Here is a 25057-nt window from a genome sequence, read left to right as displayed (position 1 = left end):
CAGCAGGAAATGAATATATCGGTCGTTCAGCACAGTTTTTGACTGTTGCCCACGCTAGGCTTGTCATTGCATGGAATCATGCTCCCTGACAGAGTCAACAAGCACACCACGTTTCTTGGTCAAGAATGTCAATGTTCATACTATATGCAGGCATGCAGCGTCAGAAGAGTCGGGAGATGCAAACATAGCCGTCGCCTGTCGCCGCTCTCTTTCACCACACCAGAACCATCACCGTATAGCAAAAGAAAATAACTATACGATGAAATAACCATCACCGTATAAGACTGGACCTGATGAGAGATCACGACAGTCAAGGCGCAAGGGCGCCAAGCTTGTGACCCGGGTTCAATCACCGGCGTGAGCAAGGGTACAATACCTGTTCAATATATATATATATATATATATATATGCCTTCTTGGTATAAACAAAAGAAGAACGGAAATAGATATACAGAAAAGCAGGAGACACAACACGTAAGTAATGTTTTCTCAGGGAGCATAAGGGCACAACGATTCATAGAATATGCACATTGAACAGTTGATTCATACATAAGTTGCATGCCTAAAGCAACCACTGCAATGAGATACAGCGATACACACATCAGATTTGTTAAGCAGTTGTTGTAAGGTTCCAAGACCCAAGATCTTCCTTACAACCAGGTACATTGACATTGTGGCGTGTGCTACATTAGATGTGCCCAAACTGTTGTCCAGGAACTGAACATAGAAGATAGTGAAGCTATCATCAGTTGGAAGTTAGAACGGATCAGCATAATTGAGAAAACAAACAACTTTGCTGACCAGAAACAGCTTTTGATTGCTGGGGCATTCCATCTATCATGGCTAACTGCCTTCTTAGCTTAGCTATGTGAGCTTGCACCTGGAGGAAGAAGAGAATCACAGTATCAAATCACCGGCTGTTTGTTTTCCCCATTCAATTATTTATGTTCATACAAATCCTATTGGGGTCGGTGTGTGAACCATTCTATGCAACATTGCACAACTAAACAAGTAAATGAAATGAAAGCTAGTAGCATACTGACCCTCAGTGTGAAATTTTACTATCTTGTTTGCTCACAAAAGTCCGAAATGCATATTAGAAGGAAAAAACAGTAGACAATTATCATTCATTAATGAGAGGAAAAAGTCCACTTTACATCCCTCAGCTCTGTCCTGGTCACCTTTACCAAATGGAACAGATATGAGAAAACTCTCTGAACAAACGGGGTAATTTCATAAAAAAATTACAGCTTGCATGCATAACTTGTGACTGGTGTATGCACATGGAAAGTAAAAAGGCCTTCAAGCGGTACGCCTAGCATTTTCATGCATATCAGAAAATAAGGACAGTTGGTGATAGCTGTAAGTCTCACCTGTTGCCTAGCCGCAGCTAATTTTAATAGCTCATCTGCTTCAGAGAAATTCGAGAACCACTGGCTCAAAGGATGATCCTTAGTGTCACCACGCTTCTTGTCATATGGAACAACTTCCATAGGGACTAGATGATTGGTAATTACATAGTGCTACTTTGGCATTTCCTGCTGTGAAGTATAAGGAGTACAATTGAAGTAAAGAAGCATACCTGGGGGAGGCAAGGTTATACCAGGAGGTAGCCTGGGCACAGTAGCTGCAGGATGATTTTGCACCCGTTGAAAAAAGGCCTCTGTAGGCTCAGGGAAGACAATTTCATTGTATGTTTCCACAACAACTGGCTTTTTGGTTGACTGAGGTCCAGTGTCTTCTTCAGGATACAGCTTAAGCTGATGAAATCTACATCGCTTGTACAGTTAATTATCTGCTAGCCCAAAAGAATACAACTTTGGAAACACGAGCTGTGCAACTTACAGATCCAAGCGCTTCTCACAGACATCACTGTGGAAATAAAGGGTTATTGCTATTTCAAACTCTCCCCATCCAGATTCAGACAACTCAAAAGGGGGTTGCTCTACAACTCTTGTTGGATTTTGGAAACTTGGATGAAGTTGAAACACCACACGTTTAACTATGACACTCAAATCCTCATTCGTTGCAGAACGGACATAAACAGTCCACTTGTGAGAGTTGTACCTAAGAGTTTAAAGTTAAAACATACACGTGGACGTGAGATCTAGTTCACTATAAGCAAGAATAAACAAGCTGAAACTGTATCTAGAGTTCAAAGTAGCAACATTTTTCAGTATTTTGAGAAAATAACCAAACATAAGTATTCTGTGAAGCAAATACTTACTCGCTTGCCTTTTTACCAAGCCAGAAAGAAATGGTTCCATAAACGATCGGAAAAGTGATCTCCACATCCTTGAGCTTTTTATTCTGTTCAAAATAATTTTCGCGATAGTTCGTATCAAGCATAAATCATCAGAACTTACTAACCAATAAGGTACTACTATGCATGTAGCGTAACACAACCACTCAGCAGGAAACGGTTTTCCATGATCAAATCCTGTTTGCCGTAGTCACAGTGAAGTGCTTAAATAAATGGAAGATGAGCTTTGGTGAATGCTCAGTTCTTCTCCTGTTTTTCAAGCATCGAAAGCGAGTGACTACTTATGTTTTACCATTTTATCTTAGACTAATCTGCTGTTCAATTTGCAGACATGATAGCACGATGGTGCAAGTATTCTCAGTCAAACAAGAACATACAATGGGATGGACAATCGGTTAGTACGGTTCGGTTAGTATAGTGTTATAAAACTTCACTTTTTAAGAAACAACAACGCATCAGAGCAAAAACTTCGTTAACTAATGGCTGGGAGATTCCAGACAAGAAATAAGTAGAGAAGGAGCAATGCAAGGAGGACCTTGGAGCCATCCATGGCGCCGCACGCGGTGTCCTAGGGGAGCCGGGCGGCGGGGAGGGTGAGACGAAGGTGGCGCTGGCAGAGGATCCGGGACTTGGCGACGATGCGGCGGCGGCGGCCCCGGCTAGGGTTACGAAGCGAAGCGAAGCCGCGAGAGCAATCCAGCGCCGCGATGGTGCGGGCGTGCGCCGGGGAGCAGGCTCGGAGACCTTCACATGGGCCTATGGGATTGGGCCGGCCATTTGGAAGGGAGATGACCCGAAGGCCTGGCTTTTGGTTGGTCGGGTCGGGTCCAGTCGGTTCGGTTCGGTTCGATGGGTCAGCATCGGTCGGGGCTCAGAGTTGCACGGGTTGGGCTGTAAAGTTGTGGAGAAGTGGGGCTGAACCGGATCCAGCCCGTAAAATGCGAGGTGGTCTCGGCTTTTTTATTTTTTAAATCCAAAATTTGCAAATATATGCACTTGTTTTGTAATTTTTATAAATCTAGACTTCTGCCGTAAAGCTTTGGCAGCTTTGGATCATCGGTGATTTCAGTTCGCCGTGTGCGGCAAAAGCAAGACCTTTCATTCTAGGTCACCATATCCTGCTGTGCTTGCAGGTCAGCAAATGCAAGTCGTGTCGATTCACTAATCTGGCCTCTAGTTTAACGGTACAACAATACTACATGTCTTGTGACTAATGGCCACAGTTGAGTCAGTCCCAGTAACCACGCTTTTAGATGAGTTCGTTTATAACTTTTTCAGGTTCGATTCTGCAATCTCTCAACTGCTCAGTTGCTGACTGAGAGTGAAATAATGTCACACCCTAGCTTTGCCGTTTGCATGCATTGCTGGCCGGCCCGGAAGACTTGAACGGTTCAACGGCATGGCCCATCCGCCGGAAAGGGACGGGACCGTCGGACCGATCCGTCCTCGGCGACTAACCGTGCCGTAGTGATGTGTTTGTAACATCTTTAGTTTTAGCATATCAGGTAATTGCAAATTGCACTCTAAATTTTTTTTAAAAAAATGTGATTGATTAAACCAAATAAAATCAAAGAAAATATATATGTATGTATTAAATTGGCTACTTAATTCTAAATGTACCAGAATTATTTCCAAAATAATCCATGTATTGAATTGGTGCATATGCAGTTGGCTTATTGATATTATGGTTCTGTGTGTGGAGATTAGAATTTGAATATCTCTCAAATTCGAATCTACTCTTAGTTTCCATTCATGTTCAAATCAAATGGAATTCAAATCCCTTGAATTCAAATCGTCTTTCGAAAATCAATATCTAAGTCCAAATCGTAGTTCAAATATTCCAAATTGAATCGATGATAATCCAAATTCAAATTCCTCATTTGAATTTATTCTAAAAATATTTTTCCATTTCCTTTTCTCTTTTTCACCCCGAGCCTAATTTATTTATCTTTTTGGGCCGGTTTCTCCTCTCCTTCACTCTTGTGTGGCCTAGCCAGCCCGGCTCCCTTCCCCTTCCTCATCCCACGCTCAGCCCAGTAAGCGCGCCCCTCTGGCCAACTCGCACGTGCGCCGGCCTGCCCGCCTGCGCGCGAGCTTGGCCGTACACATGCCGCTCATCCCGCGGTCGCCCACCCGCGCCTCCATCTCCCTCTCCACCAGCGCGGTGCCGCGACGCACCACTTGTCACTGCAACAACCGCCTCTTCCCTCCTCGTGAAAAATCATCGCGACACCCCCCGTTCTCTCGCTCTCTCTCTTCTCTCTGTACCCTCATAGCACGCTGCCCATGTGCATGTAGCCGTGCAACTTTCGTGCGTGCGCACATGCATGGATGGCGAAGTGTGTCCATGCCACGGGAAATGAGGTGGGCGTCGCTTCGCCACCTCACCATCGCTCTACTCGTTGACGATCGCACGACGTCACGAGCCCGGCACCGCCTCAAGTCGAGCCATGGGAAATAAGGTGGGCGTCGCTTCGCCCTCTCTTTTGCTTGTTGTCCTTTGTCTCAATGGTCTTGTATCAGGTATTCTTGGATTTATATGCCTTCAAGCACTCGTACTTAACCAAGACACTTAGCCTCTCATTTTTCTTTTATAATGCTTGTAAGGATTGATGATTAGTAGCATAAGCATTTATATTAATATTATAGCAAAGAGAGCAACCTTGACTAGTGGATGCATTAGAGAGCGATGTTGCATCATTAGAGGAAGAGATGTTATTCTTAAAGACATCAAATTGCACCAAGAGCTTTATGAGTTTTATCCAAACAATTAAGATTCTCTTGAAATGTGGCATTGCTACCCTCTAGACTAGCAATTGAAATATTGGTCAAATCAAGATTTTTTATTAATTTCTCAATTTTCTCTTTCTTTTTATTAAGGAGCTCCTCGGGTTCAAGTTTTCTCTCCTTTTTTAAGGATGAGCAAGTTCTCTTGATTCGTGAAAATCTCCTCATGACTCTATATTATTTTCATTTGCTCTTTCATTTTTTAGACATGATATTTTTACTTAGACCTTTAAGTAAAAATTCATAACCACTATCACTATCGCTATCTAGAAGTTTGGGTTGTATTTTTACCTTGCGCATTTTTACCATGAGACACTTGGGAATGTCGTCGTTGTCGCTCGTGTCACTGAAGAGTGACTTTGTCGGTATCGAGGAGCGGATGGTGATAGTAGTGACTCCTTCATATCGGAGTCAGAGTTGTAGTCTCATTTCTCATCGATGTGACTTTGACCCTAATAGACCTTTTTGTGGATCTTGTACATGTCTTTCTTGTAAGGTTGGTTCGTCTTTTCTTCCTTGTCTTTGTTCTTCTTCTTGTTATGACACTCGACGATGAAATGGTCAACTTCGCCACACTCATAGCAAGCTCTCTTAGATAATCTTTTTTTTTATTTGTTTCTCTTGTACTTGTTATAGTCGCTCTTCTTCATGAATTTTTTGAACTTCCTTATAAAGAAAACAATTTCTTCATAATTGGAGTTCTCTTCTTCACTTAAGCTCAATTCTTCATCTTGCTTACTCTTGCTTGCTTTCAATGCTACTTTTTTATTCTTAGAGTTTGAGTTTTGCTTGATAAGGTTCTTGACTTCATTACTTCCTCATCCATGAGCTCATGAGTAAGAATTCTTCTAAGTACATCACTCGGTGTGAGTCTCTTGTAATCCCTTCTCTCACAGATGAGTGTTACCAAAGTGAGATTCCTTGGTGCAAAGGCTCTTAGCCCAGTCACGCAGCTCAGTCGAGCAGGTTGCGGCTCGGCCCACGAGCCGCTGCCCTACTAGGCCATCCCAGCCACCACGGGCCTCACCCCAGTGGTTCGGCCCAACGCCACAGCCCACAAAATCAACAGTCCAAACCCGAGCGAGCCAGGCACTATAAAGCCCAGTAGTATGCAGCTCGGCCTGGCCCATCCAAGCCCAGACTAGACACAATCCAAGGCCATTTCAGCCCAACCGAGTACTGTTCATATAAGCCCTGATTACTGTTCAACGGGTCCCACATATAATAGTGCAATTTTGTATTTTTCCTATCTAAGTTTAGATTAAATTTCCGGGGAGTCATAACTTCTCTGTTTTGGCTTCGATTTTGGAGATTCTTTCGCCAAAATTTATTTAAATTCGAGATCTATCTATTCATCACAATGTGATGTCCATTAGACCTTATTTGGCTTTCCATTTAGTGTTATTGATTTTTTCCTTAGTATAATCTATTAATGGTCGTAGTCACAATTGCAGAACTTTCAGAATTTTATGAGTGATGCACGGGAAGCGTTAGAAGTGAGGAGGGTCCTGACTACAACCAAGATCTTGAAGAAAACTTTGGAAAAGGCATGTCTTATTTTCTTGATCGTATTGAACCCATGCTTTCAGATAATCCGCATGATTAGCTAAAACTTGACTTATTATCGTATGTGCTATGTATTGTACTTTTACAAACTACTTATGTTAGTTTCTCCTTTTAAACACTTGTTATGCCTTAAATATCATTATCCAGACTATATATCACCATAGTATTTATTTGTTGTTATCTATATTAATGTTAGACAACGCCTTAATATCTAGCATGCATGGGATTGAATATGTCTCATTGGAGATGTCGCTTTTAAAATACATATCTTCGGAGATAACAATTTACTATTATCAATGTTAACTCATATACCATGAATCCTTGATGGTTATGAAATTATTAATGTCGTGAGTTACCTGGTGGTATTCATAGCCAATGAAGATGCCTGGCTCGACTGCTTAAGAGCCGAGTCATTATGCTGTCATGTTTAGCCACCCCCGTACAACTATGCGTCATGTATGGATATGACTTGACTTTTTTTTCAACGGACTGGCTTGGGCATCATATTAGCAGGCTGGGGAGCAACGATGAATCAAGTGACCATCTGTCCCTATGTTTGAATGTTTTGAGAACCGGCCAATAGCTTTAAAAGGGGACTGATATTCAGTATAAGTCCTCTAGTACTTGGGATATCTTGTAGAAAATCTCGGCAGGAAAGATGATTGAAGTGTCTCAATATGGTTCGCTCCACCGCTTGTAACGATTTGGAGGCTAAACATATCGCATGGATACAATGTACAATCTCTGCAAAGTGTAAAACTATTTGAATAGCCATACCTAAGGTCATGGATATGCGACAATAGTAACCGTTTTGACTAGTCTCCAAGTGCGTGTGTCTTGATGAATGAGTGTGTGGATTAGATGTATGTATGATGCTTAATCTGTCAGAAGTTATATGGTAGTAGAGGTACACCTGATGTGCTGCTAGGGACTGTGGGGCGATATGTAGCCCCTCCTAGGACTGAAAACCCCATAAATATAGCTTATTATCTTGTTTCTGAACTATTTTAAGTTTAATAGTAGATGATACAATAAAATACCTATATAAAACTATTTTGTACTAACTAAAATCATAAATCTTCATCCTTGAATTACCATTTTATACATCTATCAACATTTTAAAATAGTATATGGTTTACTGAGTATCTTTCGTACTCACTTTTGCTATCATTCAGATGAGAAAACCGATGCTGACTTCGTCAAAGGTGCAGGCAAAGATGAAGAGTAGTCGTAAAAATTGTGTTCGCTTTCTAGTTGCTTGTGGCTATGGATCTTTACTTTGCGCTGTGTTTTTTTACTGTTGGATCAGATTTATAATATACTATATAGTTTGCAAATTTTTTATACTCTAAATCTTAATATTTATATACAAAGTTTAATTGAGATCTAGGTTCAGAGTCTTACAGTGCCTGCGCTACGCCGCGCCGTCCCGACATGCCATGCTCCACACAACATGAGGGCGTTGCTTCAGCAGTTGAATTGAGATCTCACGCAACAGCGTAGGGCACAGCTCGAATGAAGGATTTGAAAACGACGTGAGCTTCACAATTGGTTTAATAATCAATCGATGGCGCGTAGTGGCTCTGCCGTCGTAGCAGCAGCTACGTACCTGCACTAGAACAGTTCAACTTCAGGCACGCGCATTAAGGCACCGGATTCTTCTACAAACACTTTAGATTTGATTTCTATATGTAAATATCTCTACGATGAATTAGAATTAATTTGTTCAACCGTTTTACTAGTTTAGTAGATTTGGATTCTTAAAGATGGTAGGTGAAAGAAGTGATTTTAGTGAGAAACATCATTTTGAGTTATTCTCCTGCTAATAAAAAACAGAAATAATTCTCTTGATTTCATGCAGAAATCAGAAACCAAATTACCCACTTGACAGAGATTATCCTGTTTTGGTAAAAAAAGGGGAGCATTTCAAGACTTCAGGGTCCCTTTTCCTTCAGAGACAGCTTGAAATTCAGAGAGCCGCTTCATCTTATCCTTTCTGTATTTCATTCAAATCTAAACTGGATCTAGAACGTCCGTTTTTAAACCATTCTCCGCTCTCCAAACACGCTCCATGGGAGAACTAGCGTGAATAATGCTTTGAGGCGTTCTTGTCCCGGTGGCGGTGGACCATGGTATCCGATCTGATCTGCCTATAACTATCATCAATCAGATCTTGCAATGGAGATCGAACTGGAGATGGTTATGGGTCTCTTATTGCCGCTACACTCTTCTACAGATTAGAGGACCTGCATCAGGCAGCCAGGGAATGTCATGCTCATGGATGTAGCTATCTGTCGGTCCTAGCTGCAGAGAAGCCCACATGCATCGTGGCTGTTGTTTATGCAGCTTCACGTGTCAACTCAAGAGACCGGGTATCTGGTATCCTTTCGTGTCTCCTGATCTATCTAGTAAGTATCTACCATTGTTTGATGTCGTGCTGTTGCGGCAGCCAGGGATTAAAAATTCGCTAGAATTTCGGTGAAATTTTGCGAATTTTGCGAATTTTAGAGAAGAATGATATATTTAATTCTGCAATTTTCTTTTATTGACATATGGAATCCACAACGAATTTCGATATTTTCACCGATGAATAAAAAAATTATAAAACGAAATTAAAATCCCTAGCAGTTGCTGCTGGTTGGTCCCTCCCATCCTCTCCCTCCTCATGTGTCCAACTCAAGTACATGCACAGACACACACACCAATATTCATTCAGATGAAACTTGGTCATGAATTCATGGGACAGTTCTTTCTTTCTTTCTTTATGCAACACATAATTTATTTTTGTACAGGTAGATCAGCCAGTTGCTCGATCTGACGCCTTTTCCGGATCCGACCGTGCGCGTGTACGTGAGGGAGTGTGTTTTATTCTCTCTGCAAAAGCATTTCTCCTTGGATTCCACGAGATCTTGCGACTGCCGTTCATGATCAGTCATAAGCACCTCTCCTGCTAATTATGCCATCTTTTTTGTTCTGATGTGTTGCCCAACTTACATACCCAACATGAGCCATGAGAGTCAGTCCTGATCACAACTGACAGAGTACATGTCTGGTCTGTTAGAAATTATTCAAGACAGTTTCAGCACTCCGGCACTACCAATTTTAAACAGAAGCTCAGATGGATCGATCCTATTAGGACAGACCAGATCGCGTCAATCCTACATAGTAAACGACATGTTATCAGCATCCAGCAATGAGCCAGCAAGAATCCAAAGAGAGACGAACAATCTGCGGTGCGTATATGGACAGACAATGCTGCTGCTGGTGACTGAAAGTACAGACACGATACGCTGAATATTTCAGACATGAGACACTTAATATGCTGCAAATGGGAAGAGCCTGAATGGGCTGACTCCTGAGAATTCGTCGTTGTTAAACTAAGCTTGTTAAAAGTTTGAAAGAGGAATGCGGTTTTCCTGGTTTTAGTGAGATAGCCTGAGAACAGTTGTTGTCTTGTTTCATGCAGGCCACTCTGATCAGATGGACTTGGAGCTTTGGAAGCTGTCAGAGTAATGGTTAGGGCTGGATAACGAACCAGCTCGTTTTGTTTGTGCTCGGCTTGTTTGAGCTCGGTTCATTTGGCTCGTTTAATATAATAAATAGAAAAAGTAGCTCGGCTCGTTTGGCTCGCAAGCAATTCGTTATTTTTTTAAGTGAGTAACTCGTTACTAGAATGAAAAGAATATAAACATCCACTGAAAATACTTCGATAAAACCATACAATAATATCAATGACATCTACAAGTATAATACTTTTTTGCATAATTTAATCAGAGGTATAATTGTTGTAAGCTGAATCTCTTCTGAATATTTTTCAAACCCACATACAGCAAACAAATTCACATATATGTGTTCTGCTACTAAAACAAAATATTTATAAAAAATATATGAAATAACGTTCTTCACACATCCGTCTATACATGCAAAGCCTGAAGGAATAACCGATAGGAGAAGAAAAAAAGATTAGAATTGCATCGAAACGAGGAGCTAGGCTGAAGAGTAGCCTCTCTATCGAAGATGAAGATGACCAATGAGCAAATTGATGATCACAGTGAAAAAGAGCGATATGATACAGACGATGGTCCTAACTCGTTTGGCTCACGAGCTGCTTGTGAGCTGGCTCGTTATCAAAGCGAACTAAAACTCTGACTTACTCGTTAGATTTTGGAACGAGCCGAGCTAACTTACGAGTTTCGAGTTTTTCGTCATGCGCTAATGGTATTGTAGCACCAGCATATAAAGTTAGGACAAATTAAATCCATCATTGCTTGAGATTATCTGCCTACGCCTTCTAGGGAAAATCATGATTCTTTAACTTGCAGAGAAAATTTGGAATAATTCGTCCATGACAAGAAAGCAACCAGGTGTTCTTCTTCCTTTTCGCCTTCCTTCCCAACCACCACAAGTACACCAGCTCAATCTGCTGTCATGAATACTACTCACGAACTCAGCTAAAAATGGGTTGCAAAAGCTGCTGAAGTAATGCAACTGATATTGCAACCAGACATTTTTTCAGAATGTACCCTTGCTTACAAAGCATTGCTCCAACGTTTGCATTTTGAGTATACAATGAATTGTGAATGGTCAGAGAGGTGGTCCTCACGCGAGTCTAGTGGTTAAGGAACAAGGAACTCACTCAGACCACCCGGGGTTCAAGGATCACACCCAACTTACTGAAACACCGGGGGATGTCTTTCCTTCAGTGTTCTCATTTTCTTTTTGAATGACAGAGAGAAGTAGTTTTTGCCTTCAAGCGAGGCCAAACCGCACATAGGAGTAGATGTGTAGAATGGCAATAGAACCTAGTCCTTAGGTTCTTTAATTTAGCACTTTACAGAAACCATGATCTTGATGGGAAGAGACAGAATGATGTGCACGGTAAGCACAAATCAAAAGGTTTAATTAAAGAGACCGACGAACTCAAAGGCGAAACGGATGAACTGTTTTTTTCACTCCTTTTCTGAGAACTGAAAGAGATGTAAGGCTCCTTTGAAACGCAGGAATTTCACAGAAATCGCACATGAACTTCACATGAATCAGTTCAATTTTGCAGGAAAAGTGTAGGATTCAGAAAAAACATCTCGCATTCCAGGCCGTATTGTTGTGTTCAGCATTTAAAGATCCTCTCTTTCCCCAGACAAAATAAGGTCAGGTGGTGTAAGTTGCACCAACTGAAGGGAGAAACCTGTCATACTCATTTTGTGTGACAATAGTACGAGTGGTATGTTTTCAGTTTTCACAGCTCAAACTGCATTGCAAGCCAAGCAAGGGCAATTCCGAGCTCAAGACTACCTGCGTTTCTTGCTCCAAATTTCCCCCCAGTTTGATGCAGTGATACATGGAGACAGCTTTTCTATGTAAGCTACAGCAATAGGAAATCAATATTACCCAGAGCTATCTCTTATTTTGCTTCTCACAAAAGATAATAATGAAGGTATATTTGAAGTACCCCTGGACGAAATAAAATTCAGGGTTCTGATTTCTGAACGAACCAAAAAGAAAAAGAAAAATCCAATATGAATTATTGCTTGTGAACTCCCCAATGAAACTGGTAGATCGATGGAAACATGCCACCAGATGGATTTAACTTGTTCTATACACTTTTTGAATGAATCATCGATTGAGACGCGATCACGCTATTTTCTTTCGTCAAGGTCAGCAGCATACCGCCTTGGGTCTTCAGCAGGCGCTTGGCACAGGTCCACCAGCTACTTGAAAAAATAAAGCACGACGTTGATCTCTGGATTTTGGCCGGCGCATCGGCACTTGGTTGTTTGCACTCTGAATAATCCGCTTAGCTTTCTGTGTTGTGTTGGTAGTCACTGTGGCCGGTAAGTACAGTCCATGAACCACCGTGTTGCGTGAGTGAGTGTCAAGACACTCCGCATCGTTGTAATCTCACTCGTTTCTTGTATTAATAAACACGCTTTCTAAAATTTAGGTGTCTAAAATTTAGAAGCGACAATTAGGTGACGGCTGCCACCGCATACGCCATAGCCAGCGAGGTTTAAGGTTCAAGAGCAGATTTTTAGGGTCATTGGTGTGCTTCCCAAAAGGGATGTCTGGAGAAGCAAGCCGACCCGACGGGCGACAAAGGATGACCAGTGGATCAATGCTAGGGCGGGGGAGGTAAGGACGTCGGGTTAGCATGACGACAAACGACATCGACGGATCTGGTGGCAGGAACATCATCAGAGATGGATGAACGAAGGTGGGAGACGAGGGAGCGAGGACGGAAGACAGACGAAGGTTGAAGATGGTAGTGAGCCGTTGGATGTACGTGCTTGAAAATAAGTAAAAAACACGTGATTGATAAAATAGCATCTGCCGTTAATAAATGACGCGCAATTTTGCTTCATATTTGAAAAAAAAAATCAGCATGCATAATTGATTGATAGGATTGCATAGGAAATAGGTAGGCTGAAAAATACAAAGCTCAGGCTATTCTAACAGGTGACACTCCGTCTATCAACCGATGATTTTTAGCTAATCCAATAATCTGAGAATAACCACATTTTTTTTCAAGAAAGCTAAGAACAACTGCAAAGGGTCTCAAAAGCTGCACCGATTTTTGAACCATTTTCCCTCCACTGAATCGACAAGATCCAGGTCAAAATTACAAATTTAACTGATCAAAACCCAGAGTGAAAAGGGACAAAAAAGGCAACAGTTGTCATGGTTTTTGACACATATCTTTTCCAAACCCAACTTTAAAGACCAAGATTAAAAGAAATACACATACTATTTTAAAACTGAGAGAGTACAATCTATGAAACACCAAACTACATAAGTGTCAAGACACTCTAGTCCGTGTTGTTATAATTTCACTCATTTCTTCTATGAACAAATGACGTGCAGTTTTGCCGCATATTCAAGAAAGGAAAAATGGTCAGCATACATCATTGGATGATAGGATTGCATAGGAAACATAAGCTGAAAAATACAAATCTCAAGCTATTCTAACAGGTGATGATTTTGATTTTGAGCTCCATCTATCAACTGGTGATTTTGAGCTCCATCTAACAGGCTCTATCTATCAGCTGATGATTGAGCTAATCCAATAATCTAATAACAACCACATTTTTTCTCAAGAAAGCTAAGAACAACCGCAAATGATCTCAAAAGCTGCACCAATTTTTGAACCATTTTCCCTCCACTGAATCGACAAGATCCAGGTCGAAATTAAATTTAACTGATCAAATCCCAGAGTGAAAAGGGCCCAAACAAGAACAATTGTCACAGCTTTTGACACCTGTTTTTCCCAAACCCAAACGCATCTAACCAAATTCAAATCCCACGGGTCCCACTCCTCGGTGGTCCCACTACGCGGGTACATGCCTCGGCAGCAGCGCGGAACAGCCTCGCACGTTATCGAAACCACCCACCCACTTACTGCCTTGTGGGCCCCAAAAATGTTGGTGGCCCACGGTGAAGTGACTGGGGCAGAGCGGAGACGGAGGAACCGCAGACACAGCTCGCGACACGACGGAGCTGAAGGCTGCGCTCCCACACCACGCCCTTTTCCGGCGCCTCCGCCTTCTTCCTCCGAATTTTTTTAAATAGTATTATGCTATTGAAAAATTGTAAAATTATAATTTAAAATAAAAAATTATAGATATAGATGATTAGTCGGTATTTTGATTACCAATAGGTGGCTAATCGGCACTTAAAGTCCCATTTGACATACAAATAGATGCGAGACGAGGGCTTATCGGCACACAAGAGCTAATATGATATGGTGGCATTTCGTGTGCACCGACATATCTCATTCTACAATGGATTAAAGATGGGCTATAGATAGTCCTCGCCTATAGTGCTAAATGAGGTATCGACACTTCAATTACGACACAAATTTGGAATCTATATTTGTAAATTTTTCATTTGAACTATATTTTTCAATTTTTAATACAATATTATTATTTAAAAAATCTCATCATCCCCCTGCCCACCAACTCGCCGGCCGTTCTCCTCTGTCGCTGTCGGTGGGCTCCGCGGCGCCCCTTTCCTCCCCGCATTTATTCCTCGTCGTTCGGTTCCCTCTCCCCTCACCTCCCTCTCGTGATCTTGCCCTCTCTCTCTCCTCTCGCTGCACGAGGCTCGTGTGGTAGTGAGAGCCATGTCCCATATGGTGAGCGGGGTGAGGAATGGGGGCGGCGGGGTAGGGTCCAGGATGAGCGCGAAGCTGGACCGGCATAGCACCGGCGCGACGCCCAAGTCGGCGGCGGGGAAGCCGCGCCTCTCCTCGGGGACCGCGGGCGCGTACCGGCGGACGAGCTCCGGCCCGCTGCCCGCGGCGGGCGGACGCGCGTCGTCGGAATCTGGAGGTGGGTTTGGCTTTGATTTGGCTTCGGTCGCGGGAGGTGGGATCCGGATTTGGATTTGGTTCTGTGGGGTTTGGGGATTCGGTGGAACTGGACTGATCTGCATTCGGTTAACTTCGCTTGCTCGGTTGCTGCTGAATCCGCTGCTTGATCTCGTACGATTTTGGAGAGGTTTTACTCGTTGATGCTAGCATGCAATGCAGCTGCAAATTACTCCCACCATTTTTACTGGTCGTGTAGTGTGATAGTGCGATCGGTTCGGCGAATCTCTTCATATTTTGGGCTTGCTTGCTCAGTGCTGGGGTTCCGCGGATTTAATTGTGTAACGTATCTGCGGAGCAACTGCACCATTTCGAAACTGCAGTAGTGCGTTTCATTCGGTGGATGTGATTGTTCAGCTAACGCTTGAGTTTGTCAGATTGGAATGGGGGTTTGGTTGACACGGGAGAGCCTATTGTTTTAGTTGCGACAGGGTCGGGTGATTCATGCCCTTTTTTGTTGCATTGTCGTGATGACCATGCACCCCCGGCACCCAACCACCACCAACCATCTCATATTATTCTGCAAAATTGACACAGCTGCAGAGCATAATGAAGAGCATTAGTTGGTAAATGCATCTTCTTTTCTTTTTTGAGATCAAAAAGCGTCTTTGTGCTATTTGTGTATGCATCTCGTGGTTAGCTGCCTTGCAAATGATGACACAGTAGTGAATCTTACTATCTGTATAATTATAATTTAAATTGAGATGTTCAGTCCTTCGTGTAAGAGATTGTCCGAAATCCATATGACAGCAGTAGCAGTAACACTTTCTTAGTCCTACTGTGTGTAATTTTTGCAGTCCCAATGAATTTCTAACGCTCTAATGTGAAGTGTATGCTGAAAACAACTCGATTTTTAGTTTTGGTTTAAACATCCTCCCATGTTAGCTTTTGAAACTTCTGTGCCCCATTTTGATGTTCCTGTTCTAGTATATCTGGTCGTTCTCTTGTGTGCTATTATTTTGTCATGCCTGTGAGACCGTGCATGGCAGGTTAAGTAGTCAACTCTATTACCCTGCCTGGAAAAATACGCTATGGAAAGCTGCTTCATGGTAGTTGATGTTTCAGAAGAATTACTTGGTTGCAATGATGATTTTAATTTTTCTATTGAGTAGGAAATTATAATGTCTCTTCTGCTATATTGTTTTACCGTATGCTGTGACATTATCATTCCAAGTAATTCTTCTATTGAGTAGACTAGATGCTTCATTTCTTAGATTTTTGTTCTTACTGCACGCTGGGCATACAAATTGTCTGTTATGGTTGGTCCATAATACCTCTGCTAGCTTTTTTTACTGTATTCTGTGCACGAATGTTGCCTGACATGATTGTTCCAAATACATGAGAAATAAGAATTAATTTATTGGTTGACATTACGTCTTATGGTGAAAATGTGAAGCATTCTTTGTGCTCGTTTTGTTTTCTGGCAATGTTGATTTGACCTGGAATATCTATATTTTTTGTGGACTGAAGAATCTTATTCCTCCCTATTCCCAGCAGTTTGTAGTAGAGTAAGAGTTGCTGTAAGGCTCAGGCCCAGGAATGCAGAAGAGTTGGCGGCAGATGCGGATTTCGGTGATTGTGTTGAACTTCAGCCAGAGGTTTGGCTTACTCTTTAACATTCTATGCAAAAAAAAAAATAAAAAATTGTCTCACTTGATGAAAATTTGAAATGAAGCTCAAAAGGTTAAAGCTTCGCAAAAACAATTGGGAGTCAGAAACATATCAATTCGATGAAGTGCTCACAGAGTTTTCTTCACAAAAGCGAGTGTATGAAGTTGTTGCGAAACCAGTTGTGGAGGTACACAAAGCTCAAACTTTTCTCGTAACATTTGGAGTAAACCTTTCTGTGTTATCTTCCTTTTGCATTTCAAGGTACTCATAATAGGTTATACAAATCTTTTTAGTGAAAATTATATATGAAGCTGCACAGATTTGCATATTGCGTTCTGCTAAGCTTTTTGTACCCCTTTTTTTTTGTGAGTACACATAGCATTGCAAATTGCTTCATGGTGAGGTTTTCGGACATGGATGGAATTTCGAAATTGCCTAGGATCTGTGTTTAAATGTATTATATCTTTCATAGTTCATAGTTGACTAGAAAGAATGATGGAACTGTTCAGCCCCTGAAATATTTTGTTCTGGCCATGCTGTTAGTTTGATTACTGTAATGTTTTTGCTTTGTTAACAATGCCTGTACCAATGTAGTATTCTCTGTGTTTTGCAGAGTGTTCTGGAGGGATATAATGGAACAGTTATGGCATATGGGCAGACTGGTACTGGGAAGACTTTTACACTGGGAAGACTTGGTGGAGAAGATACTGCTGCTCGGGGAATCATGGTTCGTGCAATGGAGGATATTCTAGCAGATATAACACCTGAGACTGATTCTGTGTCAGTATCATATTTACAGGTTTGGGATGCCGGGCCTCTTGCTATTGTATCTATTTTCTCTTATTTAAACTTCTGCCTTTCACATCTGTGTTGATGTTCCAATGTAAATTGCGATGGTTGTTGCAGTTGTACATGGAAATGATACAAGACCTACTTGATCCCGTAAATGACAATATAGCCATTGTAGAAGACCCAAGGACTGGAGATGTTTCATTGCCTGGAGCCACAATAGTTGAAGTTAGAGATCAAAAGAGCTTTGTGGACCTTCTAAGGGTTGGTGAGGCCCATCGCATTGCTGCAAACACAAAGTTAAACACAGAGTCATCTCGTAGTCACGCGATCCTCATGGTAAGGTTATGTTCCTTGAGTTTGCTACCTATCAGTACACCATTATGATTGCAGCAAATAATATCGTGATATCTTTTGTGAAGGTAAATGTCAGAAGGGCTGTAAAAGGTAGGAATGAAATGGATATCAGCATGTCTGGTGAAAATGGGCATTCATCTTCCATGATGGGGTCTTTCCGACCACCTATTGTTAGGAAAAGTAAGCTTGTAGTTGTTGACTTGGCTGGATCAGAGCGAATAGACAAGTCAGGCGAGCCTTCTTTTCTTAATGATACTTTATCTTGCTACATCTGTTCTCATTTATCAGTTGCATGTCCATGTATTTGTTCATATAATTGTCTGTTGTAATTTGCAACCCTATAATTTAAACTAACTATTTGCAGGAAGTGAGGGTCATACATTAGAAGAGGCAAAGTCTATCAACTTGTCCTTAAGTGCACTTGGGAAGTGCATCAATGCACTTGCTGAAAACAGTCCTCATGTACCTGTTCGTGATTCAAAGCTTACGAGATTGCTTAAAGATTCATTTGGAGGTAAGATGTGTTATGCAATTTATACTTCTATCAGAGAGTGTTTATTGCACGTATGAAATCAGCGAGAATCAATGGGTTAATACTTATAATGAACAATGACAGTATATTTATGATCAATTCTAAAGAGCATCAGTGCCTTTTTCCGTCATGTTTATTCTAAAAGAACAATTTTCATAACTCAGATGCACACATCCCAAAGTAAAAAAAGAAGTAAAAAAGACCAGTGCATAAAAACACTCTCTGATAGAAGTGCAACTGAAAAGAATTCTAAAAGAACAATTGAACCTGCAAAGTAAGTAAAAATATATGCTGACACACCTTAAATTTATCTTGGCTGCATTCCATGCTATCACCCAGTTGGATGGTTATGCCTTAGTTGTGTACTACATTGGAATATTTGTCGTTGCCTATTTAAGACATGCACAACATTGCAGTGTTCATTTCGGTATCAACATACTGAAATGCAGGCATGAATGCCGTGTCACGGTATCCGATAAATTAATTTCCAATCTTTCACAAAAAAAATGTGTAGAAAGAAGGCACATGCCAGTGATTTAACTTTTATCAACCATATATTCATGCAATACAACATGATACATAGAATATTATACCCTAGTATCAGCAGTGTAGTTAAAATGTAATTCTTAGAAAAGGAATAATGTAAAATACTTCATCCTACTAGTCTAGTACCAAAAGAACCATGCCAGGACGATTTCGAAAATAGCATGTAAAAATCCTTTGCTTGGTCATTATTCTCCTGAAATTTGACAATGACAAATTATTGAGGCATCATGTAAAGTGAAAATGGCAGACATCTTGTTGCCTGTCACTATTATTTGCTCTGATCAAGGTCAACCTGCTGTTAAATTTCATAGGCACTGCAAGAACATCGTTGGTTGTGACAATTGGTCCATCTCCAAGACACCGGGGAGAAACTACAAGTACAATAATGTTTGGACAAAGAGTGCGTTTTACATAGATACATTTAACAGTTTTAGTTTCTTTCATCTTCAAGGTGTGAGGTAGTGATAATATCTGATTTCGTGGAACTGGTGAAACTAATTGCAAGCTGTTTCATTAATGGAGTGATTAATGTGTGCTTTGTTTCATGTCTAGGCAATGAAAGTTGAGAATATGGTGAAATTGAAGGAAGAGTTTGATTACAAAAGCTTATGTAGGAGACTTGATGTTGAATTGAATAAGTTAATCGCAGAAAATGAAAGGCAACAGAAATATTTTGATGATGAAGTTGAGAGAATAAGAGCAGAAGCTCAATATCGCATTGCTGAGGCTGAAAGAGAGTGCAAAATTGCTCTAGAGGTTTGCTTTCTGTCATTATATTCTATACATCTTACTATTTTGTATATATTAATTAGCCCTTCCATTTTTGTCTTGTATATTGGTGCTACTTTTCGTTATAAGTTACAGTCTACATACCAGTAAAACTTCCGTGATGCTGATTCAGCTTGGCAAAACTGTTGTATGTTTAATCAGTAGGCCAGACCCTACTGTTTCCCCCCAAAAAAACTTTGTTATGTTTTTATATCATTTTATTGATTGTTCTGCTGAAATATCTGTTCCTTTGCTTGTCATTGTTTTTTTGAAGCCACCTCAATGTTGCTTTCTGTAGAATTATAATAATACCTGAAGGCTCAAATGTTTATAACTTTATATGCTAACTTCACAAATTGTCTGTATATATCCCAACAGAATAGGGAGTAAATCTCTTCTGCTTAAAGCTTCCTAATTAATTACTGTGTCTCTAACATGCTTGATTGATGCTATATTTATTGGTTATTACTTTTAGCTATTTTCTTTTTGAATGCAGAATGAGAAAATGAAGTACCACCAGGAATACTTGGACTCAATAGAAATACTGGAGGAGAAGTGGAAAGTACATCAACAATCGCCCAAGAAACAGGTACACATTTAATTAAGCTTTACAAATTGATTATTTGATCAATTAAATCCCATGCTATCTTTTCATCGTTGGCATGGGAAAGAATTTTATGATCACATTTTTATGTAAATTCTAAATGTGATACCTTATGATCTTTTTTTTTTGTGATGTAGATTAAAGAGGCCGAGCCTACATCAAATGACGTAAACTTACTGCAGAATGAGAAAATGCAACATCAATCTGCCGAACATGAGGCCAATGACCTTAAAAATCAAGTATCACACTGGAAAAAGCTGGAGGTACTGTTGTCTCAAAGCCTTTTCTGTGAACAGATTCTTGCCTGAATGTCCTGATAACAAACTAGCTTCTCTCTCTTGCTCTCCTTTTTTTACCATGTTGTAGGCTACAGCTACAGCTGAGGTAGTAAAACTCCGGAAAATGCTAGACACTGAAGCTAGTGAGAAAGAGAAACTTGAAGAAGAAATAGGTGTTTTGAGAAGTCAGTTATTACAGATGAGTATGGAAGCTGATGAGGTAGGTGTTACTGCAGCTGTTAGTGTTTGTGTGTTATCGATGGTTCTGAATTGCTAGATTGTAATATCAAATGAGTAGGTTTTATTTGATTAACTTAAATAGTGGTATATCTATTGATTCATGTAATTTCTGGTTGTTGCCATTTTGGATTATTATGCATAGCTCAGAAGTTCATTGCAAACCTAAACACTGACAGTTTCAGATGTCATTGTAACATGAACAATAAAGTGGCTGGCCTATTCTTTGGCAAGAAGAGTTTCAACTTAGCTTAATTGAATAAAACTGTATATTTCTCATTCACTCTGCCCTGTTAATGTTGAATTGTAGTATCTCTATTGGATGCTGCTGCACTTACCTTCTTTTCTCCGACCTAGCCTGTTTTTTTTCACAGATCTGATTAAACCTTGTCAGCCATCTTTTTTGTTTTTGGCCCTTTTGATTCTGTTTTTTGCTCCTGGAATGAAGATTCCTCCTTTTCCTTTTCTCTGTAGGGAGCTGCTGCACCTTTTTAGACTTATTTCCATTGTTGGCTTGCACTATGATGCTACCCTAACATAACTGTGCTGTTTCCTCTTTTTTCCATTCCGTTTTTTTCCTTTCAGACAAGGAGTCTTGAAAGAGGAGATGGGCCAGAGAAAATATTTCCTGGTTTAGATTCTTTGGTGTCTCAGACTCGAGGTTCACAACCCAGAGAGCAGAGCAATGGACCTAAGCAACCAATTGCTAAACTCTTCGAACAAGGTGTTTGTTCCTTTTTTTAAAACTGAATTCTAGCTAGAGTCCACTAAATTTCACATGGTCCAATTTTCACGTGTACTTTAGGTGTTTGTACTTTCCAGCTTCCACCATCACATTCATACCCAAATTCCAAAATTCTGCTCTGTTTGACCTGTCTAGTGTAGAAGTAAAACTTACTGGTAGGGTTAAGACTTAATTATATTGATTAGTGACCTCCTTAGATTACAAGAAACGGTGTGCAAAAGTCCCTGTTCTCTTGTGCTAGCAATTTAGGTATCTGGCACTCAGACTGCCCTTTCTATTTTCTCACAAGCTAAGTACTACTAGGAGAAATAACTGATGTGATGCATTTTAAATACATAACTGTGCTACTTTCCATAGTGTATTTGGATGCCAGGATACTTGTAGACATGCTATTGATAGAAATATGGAGATGATGAATGAGACTAGTAAAATCGTTGGGGATTGAGATAAAATTGTGAAGATGGTAGATTATAAGAAAGTTTAGAATTTTGTGAAACATCCTGTGCCTTGTTTGCAGTCTTAACGATTAGTGCTGACATCTCTGCAAAACATATGGTTCTCAAAGTTTTCCTCGCTCTGTTTCAGTTGGGTTACAGAAGATATTGTCATTGCTTGAATCTGAAGAACCCGATGTTCGTGTTCATGCAGTGAAAGTTGTCGCAAATCTGGCAGCTGAAGGTGAGTTCTGCGTGTTTGTAATTGTTTTAACTAGATAGAGAGATTCATCTTTTCTGGTTTTTTGTTTTTCCATGGAATTGCACTGTCTGAGCATATTTTCTGGTCATATATATAAATTTTAAGCAGCACTCATCCTCTTCATGTCTAGGTATGGAGTCTGCATTTCATATGCTAGGCTATACATGGCTAGATACATAACACTATTTAGGATCTGGATGCATACTGATGAGACATTATTATTCCTACCATGTTTTGTATTAGAGTAGAACAGTATTTCTCTAGATGCATGCAATGGACTGCTGAACTTTGGCGTTATACGTTAGAAGTTTTCCTTTGAAGCATGCTGCTGCAGTACTATTGTTGCACAAATTTCCATCAAAGATTCTTAGCTATATCTGTATACTCTTTATATACACCCTTAAATGTGTAGTTTTTTTATACATATGCCAAAGAACCTGTAGTTTTTTTAAGTTTACTCTTACTTGATTTTACTTGAAAAGCTGACAGCATGCGTTTTTAAAGCTAATTTCACATAATCATCAATTAACTACGCTCAACCTTGTGTACTTCAGAGGCAAATCAGGAAAAGATTGTAGAAGCAGGTGGCCTTACTTCCCTCCTTATGCTGCTTAGGAGCTCTGAGGATGAGACAATTCGTAGAGTAGCAGCTGGAGCAATCGCTAATCTTGCAATGAATGGTCAGTGAGCAAATAGTGTTTTATAATTTATGACAGAGATCCTTTGATAATAAGCTTCTTTTGGTGGTAGAATATTGGTCTCATATTGTTATAATTTACATATGCAGAAACAAATCAGGATCTTATCATGGCTCAAGGAGGTGTAACCTTGTTGTCAATGACAGCACTGGATGCCGAGGACCCACAAACTCTAAGAATGGTGGCTGGAGCTATTGCTAACCTTTGTGGCAATGGTAACTCTTAAATTTCTCCTAGTTTGCTTGTGCAAGAGTTTGGTCTACCCTAAGATATTAATATACTGAAGGACATACCTCAGAAAGCTGATACTTTGGAGTTTGGATGAGCCAGTAATAGTTTGTGTCTGCTGGCTAACTCTAAAGTTTTTTGCTGCCTCAAACTCTGCCAAGAAAATGCTGCTTTCATCTAATTTAAGATATATTCATAACTCAACTCTTAGGTTCTGTTATAAGAAAAAAATGTCGAGGCCTACATTTTGGTCAATGACCTGCAAGATTAACACAAGTTCTGTCATATAACTGAACTTTAAGAATCAAGACTCATATAGGAGCCTATATTTTCTTTTAACATGAAAAGAAGGAATCTATTTCTATCCACAAGGTTATATCCAAGACCTAACCTTTTATTTTAACCAGACAAACTGCAAACACGGTTGAGGGGAGAAGGTGGAATTAAAGCATTGCTTGGAATGGTTAGGTGCGGGCACCCAGATGTCCTTGCTCAAGTTGCACGTGGCATTGCAAATTTTGCAAAATGTGAATCCAGAGCAGCTACTCAAGGTAACGTATCTATGTTTCTACCGTGTGTTTGTTTTCCCTATTAGGGTGATCACATGCACTTTAGTTTGAATGCAGAGCACATTGCACATTCCATATATTGCATTTAAAAGAGATTTTCCAGTTTTGATAATGGCTGAGAAACATTTTATAACATCAAAGTATCAATGCACAACTGACACTGAAATTTTAATGTAACAATCCTTTGATACAATGATCTGATATTACCTGTTCATCAATTCTCTATAGTAGAATGCTTGATATGAAAGTTTAAGAATTACATGCTTCATGTTTGATCTCTTAATGCAGTCCCATGTATCTCTGTTGAGATCAGTTTTATGTGTATATGTCTTGAACTTGACCCATTCCTGAAATGATGTTCTGTTCATAATTTGTTTTTTTCAGGAAATAAGGTGGGGAAATCGTTATTAATCCATGACGGAGCACTTCCTTGGATTGTAAAAAATGCCAATAATGAAGCTGCTCCAATTAGGCGTCACATTGAGCTTGCACTATGCCATTTGGCACAACATGGTCTCCCTCTCACTCCTTCCTCTCACGCTCGCACACGTAATATTATGCTTACAGTTTTAATTTGCTCTCTTTTGCAGAAGTAAATGCAAAGGACATTATCAATGAAGGTGCGCTATGGGAACTTGTCCGGATTTCAAGGAACTGTTCTCGAGAAGATATAAGGATGTTAGCATACCGAACAGTGACATCCAGCCCCACTCTTGAAGCAGAGAGGAGAGCATTGCGAATAGAACTTTGATAAAAGAAAGTGCAGCTGGGTCTCACACGCCATGAAGTTACATTCCTCGTGCAAATAGAGTTGCCATTGCGCTCAGTGCTGGTAATCAAGCATATATTCACTTGATTTACCCAATTTTCGCACGCGTACACGGGCATCAGACTGACTTATCAGAACAGGCAAGGTTTTGTACATTTATTCTCCTCGAAAGCTCATTTTCCTTGCACTGAGGGGCAGTTGAAACTCTTGATAGCAATTCATTCATCCTAATCCTAGCAAGAGAGATATTACCTCCTGTGTATTGTAAAAATATCATCAAGGCCAAAAGGAGTGCTTTCGTAGCTTGGGTGAGCGAGAGCCTGCAGCTAAGAACACTTGGCCATGATTAATACCTGTATTAATTGTACAGTAGCTGATGCCTTGAAGGTAGAAGAGTGATGTTTTTTTTAAAAAAAAAACTGGTACTGCTATTTCTTTTACCATGGTTGCTCACTGACAATTTGTGCTGCTTGAATATCAAGTTCAGTGTCAATTCTGACGAGGCACGGGTTGTGACTGACCAGTGAGCATGTAAAAACCTGGGTTGACTGACTACTTGCGAGCGGTGGGTTGTCACTGAAGTAGTATGAGTTGGTTATCCTCACTTTAGACTATTAGGTCATTTCTTTCGAGACGAGATTTTCTTTCTTTTC

The 25057-nt window shown here is 40.4% G+C and overlaps 2 protein-coding genes across 4 annotated transcripts; one reads left to right on the top strand and one right to left on the bottom strand.

Annotated features, from left to right (window-relative positions):
• Positions 1–474: 474 nt before the first annotated feature.
• Positions 475–3007, bottom strand: LOC133926191 (transcription initiation factor TFIID subunit 14b-like). 2 transcript variants are annotated; one of them, XM_062371985.1, is made up of 7 exons: positions 2798–3007; positions 2227–2309; positions 1845–2066; positions 1582–1769; positions 1373–1485; positions 801–879; positions 475–716 (listed from the first exon to the last, which is right to left on the bottom strand). In XM_062371985.1, the coding sequence occupies exons 1-7, from the start codon at positions 2810–2812 to the stop codon at positions 688–690; spliced, it is 729 nt and encodes a 242-aa protein (XP_062227969.1). In that variant the 5' UTR covers positions 2813–3007; the 3' UTR covers positions 475–687. The 2 variants fall into 2 exon arrangements, with proteins under 2 accessions (XP_062227969.1, XP_062227968.1); XM_062371984.1 differs by having other exon boundaries at positions 1373–1497; positions 2798–3005.
• An 11656-nt stretch (positions 3008–14663) lies between these two features.
• Positions 14664–24828, top strand: LOC133926190 (kinesin-like protein KIN-UB). 2 transcript variants are annotated; one of them, XM_062371983.1, is made up of 19 exons: positions 14664–14939; positions 16475–16575; positions 16653–16775; positions 17202–17387; positions 17495–17716; positions 17800–17965; positions 18099–18248; positions 19124–19212; positions 19365–19568; positions 20077–20169; positions 20322–20447; positions 20551–20682; positions 21285–21423; positions 22030–22122; positions 22695–22820; positions 22928–23053; positions 23474–23617; positions 24020–24148; positions 24226–24828. In XM_062371983.1, exons 1-19 carry the CDS (start codon positions 14732–14734, stop codon positions 24384–24386), a joined length of 2718 nt encoding a protein of 905 aa, XP_062227967.1. In that variant the 5' UTR covers positions 14664–14731; the 3' UTR covers positions 24387–24828. The 2 variants fall into 2 exon arrangements, with proteins under 2 accessions (XP_062227967.1, XP_062227966.1); XM_062371982.1 differs by having other exon boundaries at positions 16472–16575.
• Positions 24829–25057: the final 229 nt, after the last annotated feature.

This window comes from Phragmites australis, chromosome 8 (genome assembly GCF_958298935.1).
Source record: "Phragmites australis chromosome 8, lpPhrAust1.1, whole genome shotgun sequence".
Lineage (NCBI taxonomy): Eukaryota > Viridiplantae > Streptophyta > Magnoliopsida > Poales > Poaceae > Phragmites > Phragmites australis.
Note: the sequence above shows the minus strand (reverse complement) of the source record. Positions and strands in the feature narration are given on the sequence as shown.